The 26568-nt window shown below is 36.4% G+C and overlaps 1 protein-coding gene across 4 annotated transcripts in view; it reads left to right on the forward strand.

Moving 5' to 3' along the window:
• Positions 1-23093, forward strand: part of LOC106079261 (uncharacterized) — a 37727-nt gene extending 14634 nt beyond the window's left edge. For 2 of the 4 annotated variants that reach the window (XR_008779085.1, XR_008779084.1), the window contains 6 exons: positions 4579-5336; positions 8958-9052; positions 10939-11042; positions 16007-16122; positions 20320-20611; positions 22492-23093. Coding sequence is in view for 1 of the 4 variants with exons in the window: in XM_056036884.1 (XP_055892859.1) it covers positions 8694-8793; positions 8958-9052; positions 10939-11042; positions 16007-16079 (372 nt within the window). In the remaining 3 variants the exon portion in view is untranslated. Of the gene's footprint in view, positions 1-4578; positions 5337-6698; positions 7247-8678; positions 8794-8957; positions 9053-10938; positions 11043-16006; positions 16123-20319; positions 20612-22491 lie in introns of those variants that run through there. The other 2 variants (XR_008779083.1, XM_056036884.1) reach the window with 2 other exon arrangements.
• Positions 23094-26568: the final 3475 nt, after the last annotated feature.

A 26568-nucleotide genomic window follows, 5' to 3' on the forward strand; every position in this document is an offset into this window, starting at 1 on the left:
AGTGTTTCTTCATTGCAGTGTTTCTTCATTGCAGTGTTTCTTCATGACAGTGTTTCTTCATTGCAGTATTTCTTCATTGCAGTGTTTCTTCATTGCAGTGTTTCTTCATGACAGTGTTTCTTCATTGCAGTGTTTCTTCATTGCAGTATTTCTTCATTGCAGTGTTTCTTCATTGCAGTGTTTCTTCATTGCAGTGTTTCTTCATGACAGTGTTTCTTCATTGCAGTGTTTCTTCACTGCAGTGTTTCTTCATTGCAGTGTTTCTTCATTGCAGTGTTTCTTCATTGCAGTGTTTCTTCATGACAGTGTTTCTTCATTGCAGTGTTTCTTCATGACAGTGTTTCTTCATGACAGTGTTTCTTCATGACAGTGTTTCTTCATGACAGTATTTCTTCATTGCAGTGTTTCTTCACTGCAGTGTTTCTTCATTGCAGTGTTTCTTCATTGCAGTGTTTCTTCATTGCAGTGTTTCTTCATGACAGTGTTTCTTCATTGCAGAGTTTCTTCATGACAGTGTTTTTCATTGCAGTGTTTCTTCATTGCAGTGTTTCTTCATTGCAGTGTTTCTTCATTGCAGTGTTTCTTCATGACAGTGTTTCTTCTTGACAGTATTTCTTCATGACAGTGTTTCTTCATTGCAGTGTTTCTTCATTGCAGTGTTTCTTCATGACAGTGTTTCTTCTTGACAGTATTTCTTCATGACAGTGTTTCTTCATTGCAGTGTTTCTTCATTGCAGTGTTTCTTCATGACAGTGTTTCTACATTGCAGTGTTTCTTCACTGCAGTGTTTCTTCATTGCAGTGTTTCTTCAATGCAGTGTTTCTTCATGACAGTGTTTCTTCATGACAGTGTTTCTTCATTGCAGTGTTTCTTCATTGCAGTGTTTCTTCATGACAGTGTTTCTTCATGACAGTGTTTCTTCATGACAGTGTTTCTTCATGACAGTGTTTCTTCATTGCAGTGTTTCTTCATTGCAGTGTTTCTTCATGACAGTGTTTCTTCATTGCAGTGTTTCTTCATGACAGTGTTTCTTCATTGCAGTGTTTCTTCATGACAGTGTTTCTTCATGACAGTGTTTCTTCATGACAGTATTTCTTCATTGCAGTGTTTCTTCACTGCAGTGTTTCTTCATTGCAGTGTTTCTTCATTGCAGTGTTTCTTCATGACAGTGTTTCTTCATGACAGTGTTTCTTCTTGACAGTGTTTCTTCATTGCAGTGTTTCTTCATGACAGTGTGTCTTCATTGCAGTGTTTCTTCATGACAGTGTTTCTTCATGACAGTGTTTCTTCATGACAGTGATTCTTCATGACAGTATTTCTTCATTGCAGAGTTTCTTCATGACAGTGTTTTTCATTGCAGTGTTTCTTCATTGCAGTGTTTCTTCATTGCAGTGTTTCTTCATTGCAGTGTTTCTTCATGACAGTGTTTCTTCTTGACAGTATTTCTTCATGACAGTGTTTCTTCATTGCAGTGTTTCTTCATTGCAGTGTTTCTTCATGACAGTGTTTCTTCATTGCAGTGTTTCTTCATTGCAGTGTTTCTTCATGACAGTGTGTCTTCATTGCAGTGTTTCTTCATGACAGTGTTTCTTCATGACAGTGTTTCTTCATGACAGTGATTCTTCATGACAGTATTTCTTCATTGCAGTGTTTCTTCACTGCAGTGTTTCTTCATTGCAGTGTTTCTTCATTGCAGTGTTTCTTCATGACAGTGTTTCTTCATTGCAGTATTTCTTCATTGCAGTGTTTCTTCATTGCAGTGTTTCTTCATGACAGTGTTTCTTCATTGCAGTGTTTCTTCATTGCAGTATTTCTTCATTGCAGTGTTTCTTCATTGCAGTGTTTCTTCATTGCAGTGTTTCTTCATGACAGTGTTTCTTCATTGCAGTGTTTCTTCACTGCAGTGTTTCTTCATTGCAGTGTTTCTTCATTGCAGTGTTTCTTCATTGCAGTGTTTCTTCATGACAGTGTTTCTTCATTGCAGTGTTTCTTGATGACAGTGTTTCTTCATGACAGTGTTTCTTCATGACAGTGTTTCTTCATGACAGTATTTCTTCATTGCAGTGTTTCTTCACTGCAGTGTTTCTTCATTGCAGTGTTTCTTCATTGCAGTGTTTCTTCATTGCAGTGTTTCTTCATGACAGTGTTTCTTCATTGCAGAGTTTCTTCATGACAGTGTTTTTCATTGCAGTGTTTCTTCATTGCAGTGTTTCTTCATTGCAGTGTTTCTTCATTGCAGTGTTTCTTCATGACAGTGTTTCTTCTTGACAGTATTTCTTCATGACAGTGTTTCTTCATTGCAGTGTTTCTTCATTGCAGTGTTTCTTCATGACAGTGTTTCTTCTTGACAGTATTTCTTCATGACAGTGTTTCTTCATTGCAGTGTTTCTTCATTGCAGTGTTTCTTCATGACAGTGTTTCTACATTGCAGTGTTTCTTCACTGCAGTGTTTCTTCATTGCAGTGTTTCTTCAATGCAGTGTTTCTTCATGACAGTGTTTCTTCATGACAGTGTTTCTTCATTGCAGTGTTTCTTCATTGCAGTGTTTCTTCATGACAGTGTTTCTTCATGACAGTGTTTCTTCATGACAGTGTTTCTTCATGACAGTGTTTCTTCATTGCAGTGTTTCTTCATTGCAGTGTTTCTTCATGACAGTGTTTCTTCATTGCAGTGTTTCTTCATGACAGTGTTTCTTCATTGCAGTGTTTCTTCATGACAGTGTTTCTTCATGACAGTGTTTCTTCATGACAGTATTTCTTCATTGCAGTGTTTCTTCACTGCAGTGTTTCTTCATTGCAGTGTTTCTTCATTGCAGTGTTTCTTCATGACAGTGTTTCTTCATTGCAGTGTTTCTTCATTGCAGTGTTTCTTCATTGCAGTGTTTCTTTATTGCAGTGTGTTTCTTCATTGCAGTGTTTCTTCATTGCAGTGTTTCTTCATGACAGTGTTTCTTCACTGCAGTGTTTCTTCATTGCAGTGTTTCTTCATGACAGTGTTTCTTCATTGCAGTGTTTCTTCATGACAGTGTTTCTTCATTGCAGTGTTTTTTTCTGACAGTGTTTCTTCATGACAGTGTTTCTTCATGACAGTGTTTCTTCATTGCAGTGTTTCTTCATTGCAGTGTTTCTTCATGACAGTGTTTCTTCAGTGCAGTGTTTCTTCATGACAGTGTTTCTTCATGACAGTGTTTCTTCATTGCAGTGTTTCTTCATGACAGTATTTCTTCATTGCAGTGTTTCTTCATTTCAGTGTTTCTTCATTGCAGTGTTTCTTCATTGCAGTGTTTCTTCATGACAGTATTTCTTCATTGCAGTGTTTCTTCATTGCAGTGTTTCTTCATGACATAGTTTCTTCATTGCAGTGTTTCTTCATTGCAGTGTTTCTTCATGACAGTGTTTCTTCACTGCAGTGTTTCTTCATTGCAGTGTTTCTTCATTGCAGTGTTTCTTCATTGCAGTGTTTCTTCATGACAGTGTTTCTTCATTGCAGTGTTTCTTCATGACAGTGTTTCTTCATGACTGTGTTTCTTCATGACAGTGTTTCTTCATGACAGTATTTCTTTATTGCAGTGTTTCTTCACTGCAATGTTTCTTCATTGCAGTGTTTCTTCATTGCAGTGTTTCTTCATGACAGTGTTTCTTCATGACAGTGTTTCTTCATGACAGTGTTTCTTCATGACAGTATTTTTTCATGACAGTGTTTCTTCATGACAGTGTTTCTTCATGACAGTGTTTCTTCATTGCAGTGTTTCTTCATGACAGTGTTTCTTCATTGCAGTGTTTCTTCATGACAGTGTTTCTTCATTGCAGTGTTTCTTAAACTTTGACATGTGAAACCCTTTTAATTAAAGCATTTACGTTCGCACTCTCACTTTTAGCTATTTATTCTTCTGACATCTACAACGCACTACTTCACCTAATAAGAAGTAAAACATTAAAAGTAAATAAAAAGGAGAAGCGAGCTGATACTGAAAAGTGAGAGACATTTGAGGCAGTAGAGCAAAGCACATTTGAGAAACAGTTTTCGGGTATGAAAATCCTAAGATCTTCGACATAAAAATCCTAACCTTACATTAACAATTATTTAATATATGAGATCTGTATTGAAATATTATTGTTTTGAAAAAATATCCTATTTCATATGTTCGTAATGTTCAAATGTCGAGGAGGCCTTTTGATCAGCTTTAACTACTTTGATTACTGTATTTTGACCCATTTGGGCCGACTATGAGTTTGTGTAAAAAAAAAATTTGTGTAAAATCTTTTGTTACTTGTTTGTTTTTTTTGAAAATCTGAATAGAAATACGACAGATTTTAAAATACTGAAAACAAAATAATTTCATAACCATTGAAATGTTGACCAGTAGAAGCATCTATTTTTAATAACAGAAGGCTAGAAATCTAATTTTAGATCTAGAACTGCATTAACTTTTGGTCACTTTTAAAATCCACCTAAACTGTAAATGTTTCTACTAGACATCAGATTTAAGTGAACGTCAAACGAATTAATTTGAGCTGCTGGTGTTTTTTTTTTTCATTAATATTCTTTTTTTTTTTCTTGTTCTCTTTTACTCTACAGGATTGTCATTATAGTCGAGGATCCACAGGATCTCAGACTTAGAGAAAGGCTGAGTGTTTCTAAAGCTACAAGTGGGGCTTAGTTTTGTCTGAAACATCTGATAAACAATGATAAAGTGCGACATCTGAGAAACAGTGTAAACCAAATTTGTGACGTCTGATAAACAATGCCAAAGGAACATGTGACATATGGGAAACAGTGTAAACTAAGTTTGTGACGTCTGATAAACAATGCCAAAGGAACATGTGACATCTGAGAAACAATGCCAAAGGAACATGTGACATCTGATAAAAAAGGCAAAAGAAACATGCGACATCTGAGAAACACTGTCAACCAAATTTTTGACGTCTGTTAAACAAAGCCAAAGGAACATGTGACATCTGAGAAACAGTATGAAGGAAATTTAACATCTGATAAACAATTCTAAAGAAACACGTGACATCTGAAAAACAATGCTAAAGAAACATGTGCCATCTGAGAAACAGTATGAAGGAAACGTAACATCTGATAAAAAAATGCAAAAGAAACATGCGACATCTGATAAACATTGTGAAGGAAACATCTTACATCTGAGAAACAATATGAAGAAAACCTGATATCTAATAAACAGTGTGAAAAAAAGGCGTGACATTTGAAAAGCAATGTTAAGGCAAGATGTGCCATCTGAGAAACAGCAATTAAAAATGAAAATCAATATAAGAAATGAAGAAGAATAAAACGATAGAACACAGAAGTATTGGGGAAAGGAAAATAAAAATGTAACATCTAAAAATGGCGAGCATGAACTCTTTAATAATAGTTCTTGACAATGTTAAGAGTAAATAGTAACACCATACTTAGTCTTAGCAATTATTAATAATGTTAGCCTTTAGACAGGGTAATAATTAATGTGTATTATGGCGTAGGTAAAATAAGCCGCGTACAAGATGTACACACCACCACAGCAAGTAATTTGTTGCTAGAAAATCTCACCATCTCACTTCCTTTGTTAGCATCGTTGAAACAACATTCTATATTATTTTCTTTTATTGAATGTCCCTTCAGATTACGACATACTTAAAATCTTAATCCAAACTATCCACAGGATGACGGGTTTGAACCCGGGACTATTGAGACAATCGATCGATAGCCCAGAACGCATGCAACACGATCAGTGAGCCCTTTCATAGCATCATTTATTTGTGATTTAGGAAATAGCAGAAACATTTTATTTTTCAATACGTCCAATTGAAATACTGTCAGAGATATCAAAATATAGTCAGCTAATTTATGAAACACGTATAGTTTGAGTTTGCAAATGAAGGAATTTAGTAAAAAGTGTTGAATTTAGTAAGGGACATGATTAAGCAGCGCTCAGAACGCCACCATCTTCTACACCCAGTCGAGGGGAAAGGGGTTTTGGCCTATTTTTAGACGATTGCATTTTTTTCATTAGTTTACTAACTAGAGTCTTTCCTGTACGATATATTGTAATAGCTGAAGGGAGGCAACTCAAAGAGACATGACAAACACATAGGACATCTGCCTTGAGCACAGCAACTCCATATCAGCTCTAGACTTGGGTGAAAATCCTTCTCTCCCCTTCTAATGTCAACATCCTTCCTAGTCTAGTCACTAATAGTGCGCACCTTCTTTCTGCACTATAACAATATGATGTTTTTGCTCCTTAGTCAGTCTTGAGAAACAAATCCCCTGACCTTGACCTACATAAATACTAGTGTAGGAGGTTCACGAAGAGTGTTCTCCTTGCTTGCAGAAAAGTTCGTAAAAATGTTTGTAAAATGTTTTACATGTTTCGGATGTTCCTTCAGAGTTGTAGATAATTTACTTCCTAGTCCAAATCTCTCGCAGGACGACGGGGGATGGGAGCGGACATGGTTTGAGCCCGGGACCATCGATAAGTCCGAACGATAGTCTAGTGCGAACCGCCCGACCAAGCAGCCATCTTATGGCGGGAAACTACGTTGTAATGAAACCTCCAGTTTTCAATGGGATCTTCATCATAGTTTTCTCAGACTGTTATCTGGAGGCGCGATGGCTGAGTGGTAAAGCGCTTGGCTTCCGAACAGGAATCATGATGAAGACTGGTATTTTTACTTTCGGCGCCTCTGAGTCCACAGAGCTCTAATAGGTACCTGACATTAGTGGAGAAAAGGCGGTTGGTCGTTGTGCTGAACACATGACACCCTCGTTAACAGCGGACCACAGAAACAGTTGACCTTTACATCATCTGCCCCAAAGATCGCAAAGGTATGACAGGGGCACTTTACATTTCTTGACTAATCATGATTCCATTGACCACGGGGCGATGAACAGGTCGTCCTTATCAATTACTCTGTTCATGTTCGTGTTGGAAGGGAATTATGGGATTTCAGGTCGTCACGGTCATTGTTTTCACAGACCCAAGAGCACTAACTGCTATTCATAGAACAAAAATGCGCATGGAAAAAATATTTTTACGCTCAATATTTTGGAAATACATGTTAAGTGCACACTTCCGCGTTGAATCGAGTTAAAGGGAAAAACAAATACAAGAAATGATTTAAAAAAGACATCAACAAGTTTTAAAATCTAAAAAAAAAAAAAAAAAAAGTGAATGTCTAATGCAGGAAGAAAGGAATGGAAAGAACGTTTGCCCGGGTTCTATTATCCAGTTTTAATGTCAATGGTAAGAATTATTAGATCTAATAAAATAGTAGTAGAATGACTCTACACTACTAGCTAGTACTAGATATAGATTCTAGTCATAAATAGTCTCGTAAAATAGGAGCAGTGTGTCCCTACTATTTAGCACTAGCGGATCCAGAACTTTTGAGTGAGGGTGGGCTATTTTTTTCCAAACCCTAACCCTAACGATAAATAAACCTTAGCCCTATGCATAAACGCGCGCACAGCATATTATCCATATATATATATATATATATATAAGAATTCAAAGCTCCGACACGTAAAGCGTTTTCTTTTATTCTTCACTGCAGAAACGCTTTCTCCTGACATCTACAGCTTATTATACATCCTATTAAAAAGCACCTTTTGAATAATGTTTTACTTGAAAAATAGTCTAATATTAATTTACAGGCTTTTACTGCATGGCAGATACAACCGATTTGTTCTTTGAACAGATACGAGACCCCCCCACATATTTAGATTAAGGCACTGAGGATCGCCGCCGAAAAAAAAATATTCGAAAAATAATTTTTTAAAAATCTAATTTGTATTGATCAATAGGCATGTTTGCAGCTTTGTTTTGTTACAGAACTATAATTCAAATCTCTAAACAAACAAATCTTGGAAGTGGGAGGAGAAATTAAGTGGAACAATTAGATTTTTCTCTAAAATATTTTTATTTTGCATTTTTAGGATTCAAACATATAGTGTAAGTCATAGTCCCACATGTATTAATACAATAGAAACCTATCAGCATTACTTTAGAATTATCTTAAAATTTAGCTTAGAAACTTATAACAAATCTTTCATAATCCATCTACTTTCTTCAATAATTTTGTTAGTTTCAATTTTTAAAAAGCTCCTTTCAGCGGAGGATATCGTTAACAAAATTCAAATGACAATGTGGGTAGCCTACATTTCTATAAAGTTATATTTTGTTTTGCCTTGGAGTAGATCTAGCGGCTTCAAATAGTGAATGAATAGGGGGGTGAATTGTGGGTAAAGTTTAGAACTTCTTTTGTTCTTCTTCCCATCATTCCTAAGTTGTAAATCTACACACAAGTTTCTCCGTGTAAATACTTCTTATCTTGCTTCTCCTAAACAAAAAACAACAAACATTTCAAGTTTTCTAGCATTATACAGGTTGATGTATTACAAAATCCTGAGAAAAATGACTTAGCAAAGTTTAAGTCATTGATTAAAATGTATGACTAGATTGTGACACGAAATGCGTAGGACGTAATTATCTTCTTTTTTGAAGTAACGTCTGTAATCTATAAGATAAGATCAGATTTGTTCAAATCCAGAGTCTCAAGTACAAGCAAATAATTTGCTTCTTTTACCTTAAGAATAATTTTATCGGTAACAAAGGATCAAATTTGGATAACTATTTCAACAAGTAGCTAGAATTGTAAGTGTTGTCGCCTGATTGAAATCTTCACTTTTAAATGCTAGACTCTGAGAGGCCTAAATATCAATGCAAGTTCAAACTTCTGATAAACGAGGCTCCTAGGAAAGTAGGATCTCAAGGCTGTAGGCGTCCCCCATGTAGGTTATGCCTTATTTTGCCTTTGTAGTCAAGAGTATAGATCTAGATCTATATTCGTATAAAGATGTAGATATTTTGCAATGAAAATATAGCAGAGCCAATGCCTAAAGGTCAATACATGGTCAATTCGTTTTTGTTGTTTTCTTTGAAATTGTGTTTTTAGATCTGTCCAAGTTTGATCAGAAGTCTAGCCTCGTCTTTTTAGTCCTCAACATGATATGGTTATTTGCGACAGATGGACTTATAATACTTATTAGAGTAAGTAACTCGATACGCATATTATACTTATTAGTAGATCAGATAGACTTATACGGATTTAAGTAGATCAGGCGGACTTATTATACTTATAAATAGATCAAATAGACTTATTATACTTATAAAAAGATAGACATCATATTTTAAAGTAGATCAGATAGAATTATTATACTTATAATTACATCAGATAGATTTATTATACTCATAAATAGATCAGACTTATTTTACTTATAAGTAGATCAGACTAGACTTATTTTACTTATAAATAGATCAGACTAGACTTATTTTACTCATAAGTAGATCAGACTTATTTTACTTATAAGTAGGCCTACGTCTTGAAAGTTTTGCCGATATTATTGCCGAGTGACGACTGTCGTGCGCATCTAGAGTTGCTTCTAGTGTGATGTCTCTTTTGTGCACCAAAATGGTTTGTGCGCTCTAGTTCCTAAGGTCGCGCTTTGTTGATGTCATTGCCTTTTTGCCTCTGTTATGGTTGTGCTGATGGCGGATCTTTGTTGGAGTTTTCTTTAGTGTTTCCTTCCCCAGTATTGGGTAAGTTGGGTTATTGTACTTTATTCTTCGTGGTGTAGCTCTAAATTCGTTGGTCTTGTAAATGGCGATCTCAAGGAATGCGTATTTTTCTTGTTTAGGCACGCAGGCTTGGGACTCTGCTGGAGTCGAGTCTGATTTGTAGGCTTTGTTATGTTATTTGACTATCTACCATGGCGTTGGGGCCAGGGCGTTGCGAGCCCTGATTGCCTGTGGCACTGAGATTAAGGTGTGCAATAGTTCTTTTGAATAGATTGTATAACTTATAATTGCCTTTGTAAATGCTACCAATATTTATTCGTTTTTTTTTGCCTCATCAACCATTGCTTCATTAAACCTTTTGTTTTGTTATATGCAATCTCGCTATTCACTAGTATACATTACTCTTTGCATTATTCATTCTCTTGATACTCATTTAAAAAATTGATTGTTAGAGGTGCCCAGGCAGACGAGCCACGGCTAAATTACAACCCCAACAGGAAGTTAATGACCAGCATTCAGGTGGGGAGCCCAGGATCGTATATCGTACCCAAGATAAACCCGAACAAAACACACGACATGATACTACAGTGTACGGAGATACGAGACTATATTAACCTTATTTTTTATTACATTGTTAATATTCACATGTAGTCAATTAACTGATGATTGAGAAGATTTCGTTCAATGTAAACCTGACTTAAATCTATGTGATTTATTGAATGATTGTCTAATTGATCGTTTTCTAAAGGGCAAATCTCTCGAGGAAGAAATTTGTCCATTTGTTTAAATCTCGTATTAATTACCGAATATGGTACGCTATACCGAAAATAAGAAACATTGGTTATTAAATGATGTCATTAAAAAATTAAGTTTGATATAAAAAAGATAACATTTATTTAAAATGTAAGGAACTTATGTAACAGAAAACACTAAATTTAATAATGAAAATGTTTTTAAAAATATTTTTTTAGATTAAAAAAACTTTGCATAAATATTTTTAAAAATATAAATGTCGACAATCTCCTTAGTTGTCTCCTGTGTACTATTAATAGTGAATTGTTGTAAAAATAGTGTATTTTTATGAAAAAATAATTGCGTACATATTTAGAATTAAAAAATTATTAGCTTTAAGAAAAGAACAAAGTAGCCGTTGCATCAAAACTTTGAAAGGTCTAAAAAGACTCTAAAATATCATGATGTCGGATTTTTTATAACTTTGCTAGTTTCTATGATCTAAACTGGACGGACGGACGGACAGATCACACAAAACGAATAGTGGATATTCCCTAATGGGGCCGCTAAAATGACATGTTTGTCACTAATAGTATTATGCACGCCATCTATTTTGTGTCTGCCAGATTCCAATAGTGTTTGTAGTGTTCCCCTTTGCTTCCTATGTGACCATGTATGCCATGTATGACTTTCTAGACTTTGTCTTTACCTATGGAGGAGTCATTGAGAGGTAAGAAGCTAGTTCTTTTTATAGTAGCCTACCCCCCCCCCTGTCTCTCGTTTGCTTACTTTAGACGTGAACTTGTCAGTCTTCTTCTTCTCTCTGTCTCTCTTAAACACTACCCCCCCCCCCTCTGGGATCTACCAAAGTCTTCAATCTACCCACTGTCTGTGTGAATATTTCAATCGATGTATCGTACTACTCAACTTTTTAACAACTCAACTTTTTAACTGCTCAACTTTTTAACAACTTTTTATTGGAATTCGAAACACGAAACGTTCAAGCTAAAACCTACTAAATCCTCCCCCCCCCCCTTCTAACCTTTCTTTCCAAGAACCTTGTGGTCCGTGTTTCCTCTGTGTTGTCAAGTAATTAAGTCTTCCAATCGTATGCTGGTATGTGGTAGGTTACAGGATTAAACAGAATCAGGCCAATGACCTATTTACTTCTACCGCAATTCCTCTTGCACCACAAGTGAATTCGACTAGGTCTGGAGGAGCCTCTTTCTTCACTCTTTCTTCTCTTTGTTAATTCACAGACGACCGAAAATATTGTATCGTTACCTATTGTATAATTACAAAATCGTTTACATTAAGACCAGGAAAAAAATATTCATTCTAGTGCTAGCACGTCAGAAACACTTTCTGTTTACATCTAAAACCATTTTGGAACTTCATGAATTATATTCCATTTTTTAAGAAATAAAAAATAACCTTCGACAGTTGAAGGCTCTAGTCGAAGGCTAACGTATGTTAGAATTCTTCAAGATTGTCATACGCTTAACGTCTGAGACATCTGAAGATACTGTGTTTTCTTTTGTGTTACTTCTGTTCTCTAAATATGCAATCGTTCAGCCCCGTCTCAATTATAGAAATATAGAATGAGACTAAATAATGTTCCAGAGAAAATATTTCAATTCCTATTGAATGTCCAAAATAGCTCTAGTACACTAATACTGGGCATGAATCTATCAATGATCTTAGAGGTCAATAAAACACACTGGCGGATCCAGGGGGGGGGGGGGCGGTAGGGGCGATCCCCCCCCCCCCCCCACTCGGCCGCCCCCCCCCCGAAGGGTTGAAAATCTGTCACTAATATAATTTATATATGCTATAAAGTAAACTCTTATATCGAGTCGCCCAACCCCTATTCTTTAATGCAAAAGGCAATCATTAGCAGAAATTATAAAAAGGAGCGAGGATTAATCGTTTTCATTTTACCGCCCTTCCCCTTTCCAGACAGAGTTTGTGTAATTTAGCATGAATTTATCATAACTATTTAAGAAAGACTTGGCTTTGGAAAAGTTATAATTCAAACGAAATTTTCCAATATAACAGTCACGGTTGAGATGAGTTCAAAAGCCAGATAATCTTTTCCTAGTCGACTTTTTCCAACCTTTACTCTATCTCATATTTTTCTAGTTAAATAAATTTAGGACTATAACTCACAATTTATGCTTGAATTTTATTGAATATTATTAATCGAATTTTTTTTTCGGCGGCGATCTTCAAAACCTTAATCTAAATATGTTGGGTATCTTATCTTTTCAAAGAACAAATCGGTTGTATTTGCAATGTATTAAGGGACTATAAATTCATATTAGAATATTTTTCCACATTATTCAAAAGGTCCTTTATAATAGAATGAATAATGAGCTGTAAGTCAGGAGAATGCGTTTCTGCAGTGAAGAATGCCAGAAAACGCTTTTAGCGTCGAGGCTTCTCCCCGAACGTCACTGATGAATAATAATCTGTAGATGTCAGGAGAATGCGTTTCTGCATTGAAAAATGCAAGACAACGCTTTTGGAGTCGGGTTTCGCCCCGAACCCCACTGATAAATAATGAGCTGTAGATGTCAGGAGAATGCGTTTCTGCAGTGAAAATGCAAGACAACGCTTTTGGAGTCGGGTTTCGCCCCGAACCCCACTGATAAATAATGAGCTGTAGATGTCAGAAGAAAGCGTTTCAGCCGTGAAAAATGCAAGACAACGCTTTTGGAGTCGGGTTTCGCCCCGAACCCCACTGATAAATAATGAGCTGTAGATGTCAGGAGAATGCGTTTCTGCAGTTTAAAAAAATGCAAGAAAACGCTCTCTGCTGAAGCTGACAGCGCTCTCCCAGACCCCCAAGTTTGAAAGAGAAAGGCCTCAACATGACTAGGTTTTTTTTGTTTTTTTTTTCGCCGAACATTGAGAAACAGTCTTATTCTATTGTATATATATATATATATATATATATATATATATATATATATATTTAAGCTGTACGCACGTTTATGCATAGGGTTAGGCATGGGCGTAGCCAGGATTTTTTTCGGGGGGGGGGGGGTTTGGGGGGTTAATTGTTTTCTCCCCCCCCCGATCCCCCCCTCCCCCGGCGAAGTCCGCCGCCAAGCACTATTTCTGATATTGAAAACCAACAAAATGCATATTCTGAGGTATCTACAGTGCATTTTCCTGCTATTAAAAAGTTCTATTTAAAAAACCTAATGTGTTATTCTTACTGACTAAGACCCTCCCTCGTCGTTCGGCGCATTTGCCATCAAGCTGTTTTCATAAAATTGTAGACTCCCCGCCATTACTAGCAAGGGGGTCTGGGGGAGCGCTAGGAGCTCCCCATCGCGGGGCGAAGTCACGCCGCCAATCACTATTTCTGGTATTGAAAGCAAACAAAATGCATATTCTGAGGTATCTACACTGCATTTTCCTGCTATTAAAAAAGTTTTATTTCAAAAACCTAATGTAATATTCTTACTGACTTAGACCCTTCCACGCCGTGCGGAGCATTTGACGTCAAGCTGTTTCCATAAAAATCTGTCACTGGTAATGTCTGAAGCCTCTTCCCACCTACTATGAGGACCTCCATGAATGAGTGGCGTCAAGTTGTACTAGGATATCATTGCAACTCTTCTTATGCTTAATTCATTTTGTCGGAGAACATGTCCCGCAAACCTCATGCGTCGTTCTCTCACAATCTTACTAAGGGGTCGACTCCCAGTTCGGCATAGGATTTCCTTGATTTAGACCCGATCTCTATAACTGACTCCTAAAATCTGTCTTAGCCATCTTTGTTGAGCTACATTTAGTGTTTTTCGATTTCGGTAGATGACTATTCCTTGCAGTTTATTAATGGAGCCCTGCCACTGGTAAAAACGTGTAACCTCTCTTGAATACGCTCTTGGAATTAAGTGACTGTAGTTTGCTTTAGATTTTATATCGAAAAGAGAAGTTTTAACGTCAAAAATCTTCTGTTGGGGGTTTTCCACCTCAAAATGCTCTGTAGGGGGATCTTAGACTCAAAAACATTTGGAGGGGTTTTAAACTTTAAAAAAAAGCCATCTGTAGAAGAAGGGTTTAAACTCAAAACCCCCGATTGGCTTGGCTACGCTCAAATAATTTTAGTGTGTAATTTGCTGCTTTTTTTTTATATTGAAGATGTATTTTTAGCACCAAACCCCTCTGAATGGGGGTTTAAACTCAAAACCCCTTTCGGCAACCTTCATAGCATTTTGAGTGCGTAATTTGCTTTTTTTCTTACACTAAAGATGTATTTAAATTTATCCTCAAACCCCACTGGAGGAGAGTTTAAACTCTAAACCCCTTTGACTACACTCATTACATTTTGAGTGTATAATTTGCTTTGTTTTTATTATTAAAGAGGTATTTTTTACCTTCAAACCCCGCTGAAGTGGGGTTTAAACTCAAAACTGAGTCAAAACAATTTAGCTACGCTCATAACATTTTGAGTGAAAAATTAGCTGCTTTTTCTTTATATTAAAGAGGGGGTTTATCGTAAATTTTAGACGGGGTTTTAAAATCAAAATCTTCCTTAACTGTGCTCTTGGAATTAAAGGGTTTTTCGTTTGCATTTTTTTTGTTGTTTTTTTTTAAAGAAGAGGGGGAATTAACTGCAAAAACCCCAGGTAGGGGGTTTAAAACTCAAAACCCTTGGTAGGGGGTTTTAAACTCAAAACCCCTAGTAGGTTTTTTTTTAACTCGAACCCCTCTGGTAGGGGTTTTAAACTCGAACCCCCCCTGGTAGGGGTTTTTAAACTCGAACCCCCCTGGTAGGGGGTTTTAAACTCAAAAACCCCTGGTAGGGGGTTTTAAGCTCAAAACCCCTTTGGTTGTGCTGGGGCAAGTGATGGTTTAGTATTAAAATCTCACCTAAAATAAACAAAATCAAAGCAAAAAATCAGTCACTAAATTCCGACTCCCCCCCTTCGGGGGGGGGGATTTCATTTCGGGGGGGGGGGTTTGAACCCCAAACCCCCCCCCCTGGCTACGCCCATGGGGTTAGGGTTTACTGGGCGTTAGGGTTAGGGTTTGGAAAAAAATCGCCCCCCCCACTCCAAAGTTCTGGATCCGCCAGTGATAAAACATGGACATTTCTCTCATTCTGGCCAATGGCTAGTTTTCCAGTTTGATTCTTATGACCTCCCTATTTTATATTTATATCCAAACCAGCACAGAATCGAATCTTTCACAAACATTATAATAATAATAATAATGATAATAATAATAATAATAATAATAATAATAATCGTTATTGTCCGTATGGAAATTTGTCTTACAATATGTGCATTACACCAAACAAAAAACATTATAACTATAAGAAACCAAAGTGTACATTCACACCAGACGCACTCATAATTTACATGTGACAAAGTTTATACCAGATTGTTCGTATTTAATGATTTGATTGCCAGGGGAACAAAAGAGCGTTTGTGTCTGTTTGTCTTTGCTATCGGTGTCTTGTATCTCTTTTGTGATGGTGAAATCACAAAATCCTGACACAAAGGGTGATTCTTTATTACAAGGGTCTTGTTAGCTTTTTTACCTACATTAATGTATGTTTCCAAGGTTAATGTCATGCTAAGAAATTAATAACATATTAGAATTGACAATCTTAGTATCATAGTAGGAAATTAATGACATATAATCGACCATCTTAGTGTTATCTTCATTTTCCAGAGACGATGATGAAGAAGTAGATGAAGAACTAGAAGAAATCGAAGTGCCAAGAGACGTCGTGGATGGAGGCTAGGAACATCAGTACATCTATGAGCTACCTAGATGTGTAGACTTGGGTAGCTCTATATCTATCTAGACTAGATCTTTGAGCGAACTAGATGTGTAGACTTGGGTAGCTCTATATCAATCGAGACTAGATCTTTGAGCGAACTAGATGTGTAGACTTGGGTAGCTCTATATCTATCTAGACTAGATCTTTGAGCGAACTAGATGTGTAGACTTGGGTAGCTCTATATCTATCTAGACTAGATCTTTGAGTGAACTAGATGTGTAGACTTGGGTAGCTCTATATTTATCTAGACTAGATCTTTGAGTGAACTAGATGTGTAGACTTGGGTAGCTCTATATTTATCTAGACTAGATCTTTGAGCGAACTAGATGTGTAGACTTGGGTAGCTCTATATTTATCTAGACTAGATCTTTGAGTGAACTAGATGTGTAGACTTGGGTAGCTCTATATTTATCTAGACTAGATCTTTGAGTGAACTAGATGTGTAGACTTGGGTAGCTCTATATTTATCTAGACTAGATCTTTGAGCGAACTAGATGTGTAGACTTGGGTAGCTCTATATTTATCTAGACGAGATCTTTGAGCGAACTAGATGTGTAGACTTGGGTAGCTCTATATTTATCTAGACTAGATCTTTGAGTGAACTAGATGTGTAGACTTGGGTAGCTCTATATTTATCTAGACTAGATCTTTGAGTGAACTAGATGTGTAGACTTGGGTAGCTCTATATCTATCTAGACGAGATCTTTGAGCGAACTAGATGTGTAGACTTGGGTAGCTCTATATTTATCTAGACTAGATCTTTGAGTGAACTAGATGTGTAGACTTGGGTAGCTCTATATTTATCTAGACTAGATCTTTGAGTGAACTAGATGTGTAGACTTGGGTAGCTCTATATCTATCTAGACGAGATCTTTGAGCGAACTAGATGTGTAGACTTGGGTAGCTCTATATTTATCTAGACTAGATCTTTGAGCGAACTAGATGTGTAGACTTGGGTAGCTCTATATTTATCTAGACTAGATCTTTGAGCGAACTAGATGTGTAGACTTGGGTAGCTCTATATTTATCTAGACTACATCTTTGATCGAACTAGATGTGTAGACTTGGGTAGCTCTATATCTATCTAGACTAGATCTTTGAGTGAACTAGATGTGTAGACTTGGGTAGCTCTATATTTATCTAGACTAGATCTTTGAGTGAACTAGATGTGTAGACTTGGGTAGCTCTATATTTATCTAGACTAGATCTTTGAGTGAACTAGATGTGTAGACTTGGGTAGCTCTATATCTATCTAGACTAGATCTTTGATCGAACTAGATGTGTAGACTTGGGTAGCTCTATATCTATCTAGACGAGATCTTTGAGCGAACTAGATGTGTAGACTTGGGTAGCTCTATATTTATCTAGACTAGATCTTTGAGCGAACTAGATGTGTAGACTTGGGTAGCTCTATATTTATCTAGACTAGATCTTTGAGCGAACTAGATGTGTAGACTTGGGTAGCTCTATATTTATCTAGACTACATCTTTGATCGAACTAGATGTGTAGACTTGGGTAGCTCTATATCTATCTAGACTAGATCTTTGAGTGAACTAGATGTGTAGACTTGGGTAGCTCTATATTTATCTAGACTAGATCTTTGAGTGAACTAGATGTGTAGACTTGGGTAGCTCTATATTTATCTAGACTAGATCTTTGATCGAACTAGATGTGTAGACTTGGGTAGCTCTATATCTATCTAGACGAGATCTTTGAGCGAACTAGATGTGTAGACTTGGGTAGCTCTATATCTATCTAGACGAGATCTTTGAGCGAACTAGATGTGTAGACTTGGGTAGCTCTATATTTATCTAGACTAGATCTTTGAGCGAACTAGATGTGTAGACTTGGGTAGCTCTATATCTATCTAGACTAGATCTTTGAGTGAACTAGATGTGTAGACTTTGGTAGCTCTATATTTATCTAGACTAGATCTTTGAGCGAACTAGATGTGTAGACTTGGGTAGCTCTATATTTATCTAGACGAGATCTTTGAGCGAACTAGATGTGTAGACTTGGGTAGCTCTATATTTATCTAGACTAGATCTTTGAGTGAACTAGATGTGTAGACTTGGGTAGCTCTATATTTATCTAGACTAGATCTTTGAGTGAACTAGATGTGTAGACTTGGGTAGCTCTATATCTATCTAGACGAGATCTTTGAGCGAACTAGATGTGTAGACTTGGGTAGCTCTATATTTATCTAGACTAGATCTTTGAGTGAACTAGATGTGTAGACTTGGGTAGCTCTATATTTATCTAGACTAGATCTTTGAGTGAACTAGATGTGTAGACTTGGGTAGCTCTATATCTATCTAGACGAGATCTTTGAGCGAACTAGATGTGTAGACTTGGGTAGCTCTATATTTATCTAGACTAGATCTTTGAGCGAACTAGATGTGTAGACTTGGGTAGCTCTATATTTATCTAGACTAGATCTTTGAGCGAACTAGATGTGTAGACTTGGGTAGCTCTATATTTATCTAGACTACATCTTTGATCGAACTAGATGTGTAGACTTGGGTAGCTCTATATCTATCTAGACTAGATCTTTGAGTGAACTAGATGTGTAGACTTGGGTAGCTCTATATTTATCTAGACTAGATCTTTGAGTGAACTAGATGTGTAGACTTGGGTAGCTCTATATTTATCTAGACTAGATCTTTGAGTGAACTAGATGTGTAGACTTGGGTAGCTCTATATCTATCTAGACTAGATCTTTGATCGAACTAGATGTGTAGACTTGGGTAGCTCTATATCTATCTAGACGAGATCTTTGAGCGAACTAGATGTGTAGACTTGGGTAGCTCTATATTTATCTAGACTAGATCTTTGAGCGAACTAGATGTGTAGACTTGGGTAGCTCTATATTTATCTAGACTAGATCTTTGAGCGAACTAGATGTGTAGACTTGGGTAGCTCTATATTTATCTAGACTACATCTTTGATCGAACTAGATGTGTAGACTTGGGTAGCTCTATATCTATCTAGACTAGATCTTTGAGTGAACTAGATGTGTAGACTTGGGTAGCTCTATATTTATCTAGACTAGATCTTTGAGTGAACTAGATGTGTAGACTTGGGTAGCTCTATATTTATCTAGACTAGATCTTTGATCGAACTAGATGTGTAGACTTGGGTAGCTCTATATCTATCTAGACGAGATCTTTGAGCGAACTAGATGTGTAGACTTGGGTAGCTCTATATTTATCTAGGCGAGATCTTTGAGCGAACTAGATGTGTAGACTTGGGTAGCTCTATATTTATCTAGACTAGATCTTTGAGCGAACTAGATGTGTAGACTTGGGTAGCTCTATATTTATCTAGACTAGATCTTTGTGTGAACTAGATGTGTAGACTTGGGTAGCTCTATATTTATCTAGACTAGATCTTTGATCGAACTAGATGTGTAGACTTGGGTAGCTCTATATTTATCTAGACTAGATCTTTGTGTGAACTAGATGTGTAGACTTGGGTAGCTCTATATTTATCTAGACTAGATCTTTGAGCGAACTAGATGTGTAGACTTGGGTAGCTCTATATTTATCTAGACTAGATCTTTGAGCGAACTAGATGTGTAGACTTGGGTAGCTCTATATTTATCTAGACTACATCTTTGATCGAACTAGATGTGTAGACTTGGGTAGCTCTATATCTATCTAGACTAGATCTTTGAGTGAACTAGATGTGTAGACTTGGGTAGCTCTATATTTATCTAGACGAGATCTTTGAGCGAACTAGATGTGTAGACTTGGGTAGCTCTATATCTATCTAGACTAGATCTTTGAGTGAACTAGATGTGTAGACTTGGGTAGCTCTATATTTATCTAGGCGAGATCTTTGAGCGAACTAGATGTGTAGACTTGGGTAGCTCTATATTTATCTAGACTAGATCTTTGAGCGAACTAGATGTGTAGACTTGGGTAGCTCTATATTTATCTAGACTAGATCTTTGTGTGAACTAGATGTGTAGACTTGGGTAGCTCTATATTTATCTAGACTAGATCTTTGATCGAACTAGATGTGTAGACTTGGGTAGCTCTATATTTATCTAGACTAGATCTTTGTGTGAACTAGATGTGTAGACTTGGGTAGCTCTATATTTATCTAGACTAGATCTTTGATCGAACTAGATGTGTAGACCTAAATTATTTTGGCTTAAAACAGTGACAAAAAAATTAATATTTCTCTCTCTCACAGAAACATTCACAAATGACAGTGTCGAAGATGTTTATACCTTCTGTTGACATACGCATGTATGGAAGGGGAAGGAAGGAGGCTAAACGTAACTTATCATCATTGAGATAAATCGTAGGCGTATCAGGCAGAGACTCAACAAAGTTCTGCCCAACTGACACTCAACAAAGTTCTGCCCAACTGACACTCAATAAAGTTCTGCCCAACTGACGCTCAAGAAAGTTCTGGCCGAAAAGCGGGTCGTCCCCCGTATAACCTGGAATCGTAATGTCTTGGAGGATGTAAAAAAAAAATGGTTGGTACCTGGTTGGAAGAGGCTGTACACGTGACTGGGAAATACTTCACTGCTTGCACGTGCTCAGAAGTGGAATAGATCGTTAGAGGAGACATTTAGTTCAAAAGGGTAGAAAAACAGAACATCTATTGGGTTAGAGGAGACATTTAGTTCCATAGGGTAGAAAAACAGAACATCTATTGGGTTAGAGGAGACATTTAGTTCAATAGGGTATAAAAACAGAACATCTATTGGGTTAGAGGAGACATTTAGTTCCATAGGGTAGAAAAACAGAACATCTATTGGGTTAGAGGAGACATTTAGTTCCATAGGGTATAAAAACAGAACATCTATTGGGTTAGAGGAGACATTTAGTTCCATAGGGTAGAAAAACAGAACATCTATTGGGTTGCCAAAAGGAACCAAGTACCTTGCACTGGCAGCAGGGGCGGCCTTAGGCCACTGCAGCCTATGTGACCGCAGTGGACCCCGCACTTTCATAGGCCCCGCGCTATTCTAGGCCTTCTGATTTTCTACGAGACCCTGAAACCTGACATTGCAAAATATAAGAAAATGTCCTGGAAATCTCCTGAGATTTTTAAAATCTCATGAAAACTCATAAAAATCTCCTGAAAAATAGACAAAAGCATTCTACAATTATACATTTCTTAATCACGACATTTTTGGAAACCGTAAAAATGCCCCTAAAAATTCTGACCTGTCAAAATTTGAATATATATTTTTCTCTTTTGTGCAGACCTTTGTGGAGACCGTTGTGGAGACCGTTGTGGAGACCCCTTTTCTGTGGAGTTTCCGGGACTGAAGCCCCGCCTGCCCAACGTGCCCTGTCTAGAGATCTAACTCTGGAATTAAAATGAAAAGGTTTAGATCTATTTGATCTAATTAATAAACTTTTCCTTTCTCAGACTCGTCACCGCGCTATTCGAAATTTACGGCCCCTCCATTGTTAGAGCCAGGAAGGACAACAACCCTCTTCCAATCCAAACACAGTTTCACAAGGTGCGTTTTATTGGCCGAAACCCGCGAGTCTGTTGTAGTGCAGGGAACTCACTCTCTTTCTCTCTCTCTTACAAGTGTCTTAGAATACGCGCCATCGGCAACAGAGGTTTATATAAAATTGCATCTGCTTGTATCTTTCTCAGACAAAACAGTTTTGTCCAGACAGATGGAGGCAAGCTTCCATGTGACTAGAATTCCAAGAAAACTCCGATTCAACTCATAGAAAAATTACAAAAATAAGAATAATAGCTTTAAGCTAATCTCCACGCCAGTTCCACCCTGACAAGTATATATTAATAATTAAGTTTGAAGCTTTTACTTTTTAAATACCTAAGCCTTAAACAAATCTTTTTTACAGCAGCCATCAGTAGTATTGTATTTCTTCACTGGCACATCGATTTTAATAGTCTTACACTCAGCTATCATCTATTGAGCAATTATTTTATGATATCTGTTGAAGAACTATTTTATGATATCTGTTGAACAACTATTTTATGATATCTTTTGAAGAACTATTTTATGATATCTGTTGAACTTTTTTATGATATATGTCTTTCCAAAATATATAAAATCCTTAAATACTATTTGCACCAACTAAACCAATGTGACCTCAGATCTGAACGTAATGGTCGTCTCCTCTCCATCAAGACTGTAACAGAAAGATAACTTTACTTTGCTTTTAGCCAGGGTGTTTTAAGGTCATTTGTCATCACACAAAAGTACATATGCACTCAACTCATCAAGCGCGGGCTGTGTGTGTATTTTGTTGCACCTATATTGTTAGTGTTATAATAGTAATGAGGTGGACTCTTGTAGTTAAACTGAATTCTCATTTGCTTGGACCAATCAAATAATCTAAACTTATCTGTTGAAATTTTCAGATACGCCAAAACACAATTTACAAAGTCGATGAACCAGTTCCTAAGACGTCAACTTTTCCAAACAATTTTACGTTTATCCCAAACAGCAGAACATCTAGTCATCTGTTGTCCAGTAATGCCACTATCTAATGTACAGACACATGTAGATGCCATCAAAAGTATCATTTAATGACGGCGGAAGATGTAATCAAAATTACTAGTGTACTTAGGCCAGTAAATGACTCCAGCTGTAAAATAAATGACTAACTCATTCTTGCTGTATCAATGTGAACTATCAAACAAGACTGGCTCAAATATAATCAAAGAGTCCTTTATTTTTTCAGCAACTTTGCATCAAGTGTTTGTGTTACTTTAATGTTTTAACTATAACCGAAAGGGTTTAATTGGTGCAATTTTTATAAAGGATGATGAACGTTTAAGATTGAACTCTGGACTCAAATAATAAGGAAAAATTGGTTATAGTTTTCAATATATAACTTCTTCATGCAATAGGAGACAACTTGACAAAACGAACAAGGCCGAACGTTGAATAGTATTCAACTGAAAGCAGAAGTGAACATCAATCAAAGGACTATTGGTCAACAATAAATCTTAAGTGAACATTTTCTCTTTTGTTGATTTTTTTGAAATAAATAAGTTGTTTTTTTTTTTCTTTTTTTAAAGCTGTTTGTTTCAGCTGTTTAAGTTGTTTGTTTGTTTAACAAGCCTTCTGGTCCCACGCAACATTTTTTTTTCTTGCTTTTGAAAAATGTTATTTGGATTTTAATGAATGGGTCTGATATTTACTAACAGTAATAAATGAACTTATTATTTAAGAAAAACACAAAAAAATACTTTTTTAAATTAATATTACAAAGAGAATGTGTGTGATAGTTATCACACAAACTCAGAGTCGGCCCCCGTCTAATTCACCATTAGACTAGAAATATTCAAGACATGGTCTTGTGTTGATGGTTTAAAGTAATACAAATTTTAAAAATCATTTGGCTTTATTTTTCACTTAATAGCAAACCGGACAACACTTCATCAACGATAAGACTCTAATAACTCTTCTGGACTAAGGATTTGAACAAGAGCTCCTCTAAAAGTAGAGCTGGGTTACTAACTGATCACCTACAAACAGCACGAATACCTCTCCCCAACAATGTCGATGAATAGATTGAAATACAGCACACTGAACATGCATGAGAATGAAAGTTGCGCTTTACAAATGGATTAAAAAAAATATTCAATCGTGATTCAAATGAAGCGCACTTTCGAATTTGATCACATAAATCACATATCATTGGTGATTTCTATGCTCAGATTGTCTACATTTTTAAAAATTTCATTACAATTTTAGTTTGCATATAACGTAAAGCAATAAATTTGAAAAACATAAAAATGAGTATAACTGTTGAAATTTCAAGCTGCTATCTATCAGGGTGACAGAGTTAGGACGAATTAATAGAACGTGAATTTTTTCGGTCACAGTTTCTCGGACATTTTCTCAATACGCTATAATCTTATCACTTGTCTGAACCAGTTGAAAAGGGGTGTGGGGAGCAAGAATATTGGGCATTTGGGTGATCGCTTTTTAAATGTATTTTTTTTTAAAAAGGGAAACACCTGAATTCGAACACCTGGGATAAAGCCTTATCAAGCCAACGAGATCAACACTCTGCTAGAGTCTATAAACACGGACGATTGTATAGTCATCTATGAAAGTGTTTGTGTTCACAAAGCATAAAAAAGGTGATAAGATTATAGAGTATTGAGAAAATTTGTTTTTCAAATTCATTGCTTATACCACCACTTCAATCAAGTGCGATTTCTTTCCCTTTTTCGAGATTTTTTTTTTAAAATTGATTCTTTTGTTGTCAGATAAAAAAAAATGTGTGCGAAATTTCTGCATGATCCGAGACAGAGTGAGTTGATATATGTTTTTGTTTGTTTCGCGCCACTTTTATACTCATTGTGCTATGGTCCGATCTTCTATTTTATATATTTTGAATGTGGACAAGGTTTCTATGCTGACTTTAAGCGTTAAGACAACACAACTTAGTTCGAGTCGGGATTCGAACTCGGGACTCGGTCCACTTGATAGTTAGCCAAGCAGTTCAGCCACATTAGGAAAACATATATAGTCTGGTGTGCAGCTGGTATGTACACAGCTCTCCAGTTACATTTACCTATGCAGACTCAGAAAAATAATAAATTATGCTTGTAAGGGAGACTATCCTATTGTTTCAAAAGTTGTCTAAGGACATTTTACTTACTACCTCCCTTTTTAATTCCTAGAATATATTACAATATCATTCTACCATACTAAACGTTGGCCAAATTAAAAGGAAAACTGCAAATATGTTAAAGAGATTTAAAAGATCTGCTGTCTGTGTTTTATTCCAGACTCACCCAACCACCGATCCTATTACATAGTTATAGTTTTGTAGACCAACATCGTATCGGGTTGTTCTTTCATCTCACTCTAGAAATACACTACTATCCGATGTTAGGTATCCATTAAAAGCTGTATCTTTATATATAATTCTCTTCATGGCTCAAGAGTTTGGACACCACGTAAAGGAAAGATCACTCTTTTATTTCTGCAAGTCGGACGGACTAGAGTTACCCTACGAAAAAAAATTAGGGGAGGGGAGAACAAGTAGTATTCACCCGTCACAAAATAGCAGGACCGGACTTAACCGTTGTGACCAAGTCATGGAAAGATCACTCTTTTTTATATCTATGAGAACAACTAATCTACTCTGTAATCACCCGTCACTAAATTGCAGGGCCGGACTCAACCGTTGTGGGGCCCTATGCAAAACGGATTTCGCTGGGCCAAGTTTGGGTAGGGATACGGAATTACAGATAATAAGTGAAATTTAAGAGTTTGTATTAGAAAATAAATTCGTCTTTGCATTTTATTCATTCTTTACTATGTACAGAATTACTTTACAAGCCTTGCGTGTAGCGAAGTCATACAGTATATCATAAAAAAAATATTTATTTATTTCCTACATAGATCACGCTCAATAGCAAGAATTACCAAATGTTTCAATCTGTCTATGAGAATTGTTGACCTCAAGTAATTCTTCATTAGTTTGAAGCGCGAGAAGCTTCTTTCACCAGATTCCACAATTACGGGTATTGCATAATGCCGTTTTTTTCATTGCGCGTAGGATTGAAGTTTTCCATTTTGAATGACACCCCAAAATGACAATTTTTTGTCTATATATTTCAGGAGATTTTTTTTTAGTTTTCAAAAGATTTAATAATTTTCGGAGATTTCCAAGATTTTTCGTATATTTTACACTTTCAGGAGATTTCCAGGAGATCCTGGTAAATCAGGAGGCTGCGGAAATTCTGTTATAAGTTATAAAATGGTTTAATTTAATCATCTACACCTAGAATTAGCGTGGGTCATTTGAAAGTGCGGGACCCACTGCGGTCGCATAGGTTGCATTGGCCTAGGGCCGGCCCTGCAAAATAACGGCGTATGCTAAGCCGTGGGTCGACTAGTTAAATATAAAAAAGTACTATTATAAGTTCAACTCAGAAAAAATAAATTCTGTATAGAGTATAATTCGTCAGTCGGCTCCCACTCGATCACTTGATTTTATTTATGTTTCATACTTCATGTGAACTCAAAGATAACATTTCAACAGTGCAGCCTAAGAGAAACAATAGCAACTGACATTGGAGCAATCAAATCTGAAAACCTTGAGTTAGATCTCTAAGCACTTGATAATCCAAATCTGGGTACATGGATTTCCTTAACGTGAGAATTGTTGCTCGCTTGAAATATAAACGTAACTATTGAAAATTAGTAAGTAAAAAAGAATTAATAAGACACCTATGTGTCTTTAAAAAAACAACAACCAATCTATATAATAGTTAAAGTTATTATCATTCCACTGCTGCCAAAGTAAATGAGTAAATGAATGTGAACAAATTAAATGAGTAGAAAGTAAATAAATGTGAACAAAGTAAATGAGTAGAAAATAAATGAATGTGAACAAAGTAAATAAGTAGAAAGTAAATGAATGTGAACAAAGTAAATAAATAGAAAGTAAATGAATGTGAACAAAGTAA

The sequence above is a fragment of the Biomphalaria glabrata genome, chromosome 7 (assembly GCF_947242115.1).
Source record: "Biomphalaria glabrata chromosome 7, xgBioGlab47.1, whole genome shotgun sequence".
Taxonomy (NCBI): domain Eukaryota; kingdom Metazoa; phylum Mollusca; class Gastropoda; family Planorbidae; genus Biomphalaria; species Biomphalaria glabrata.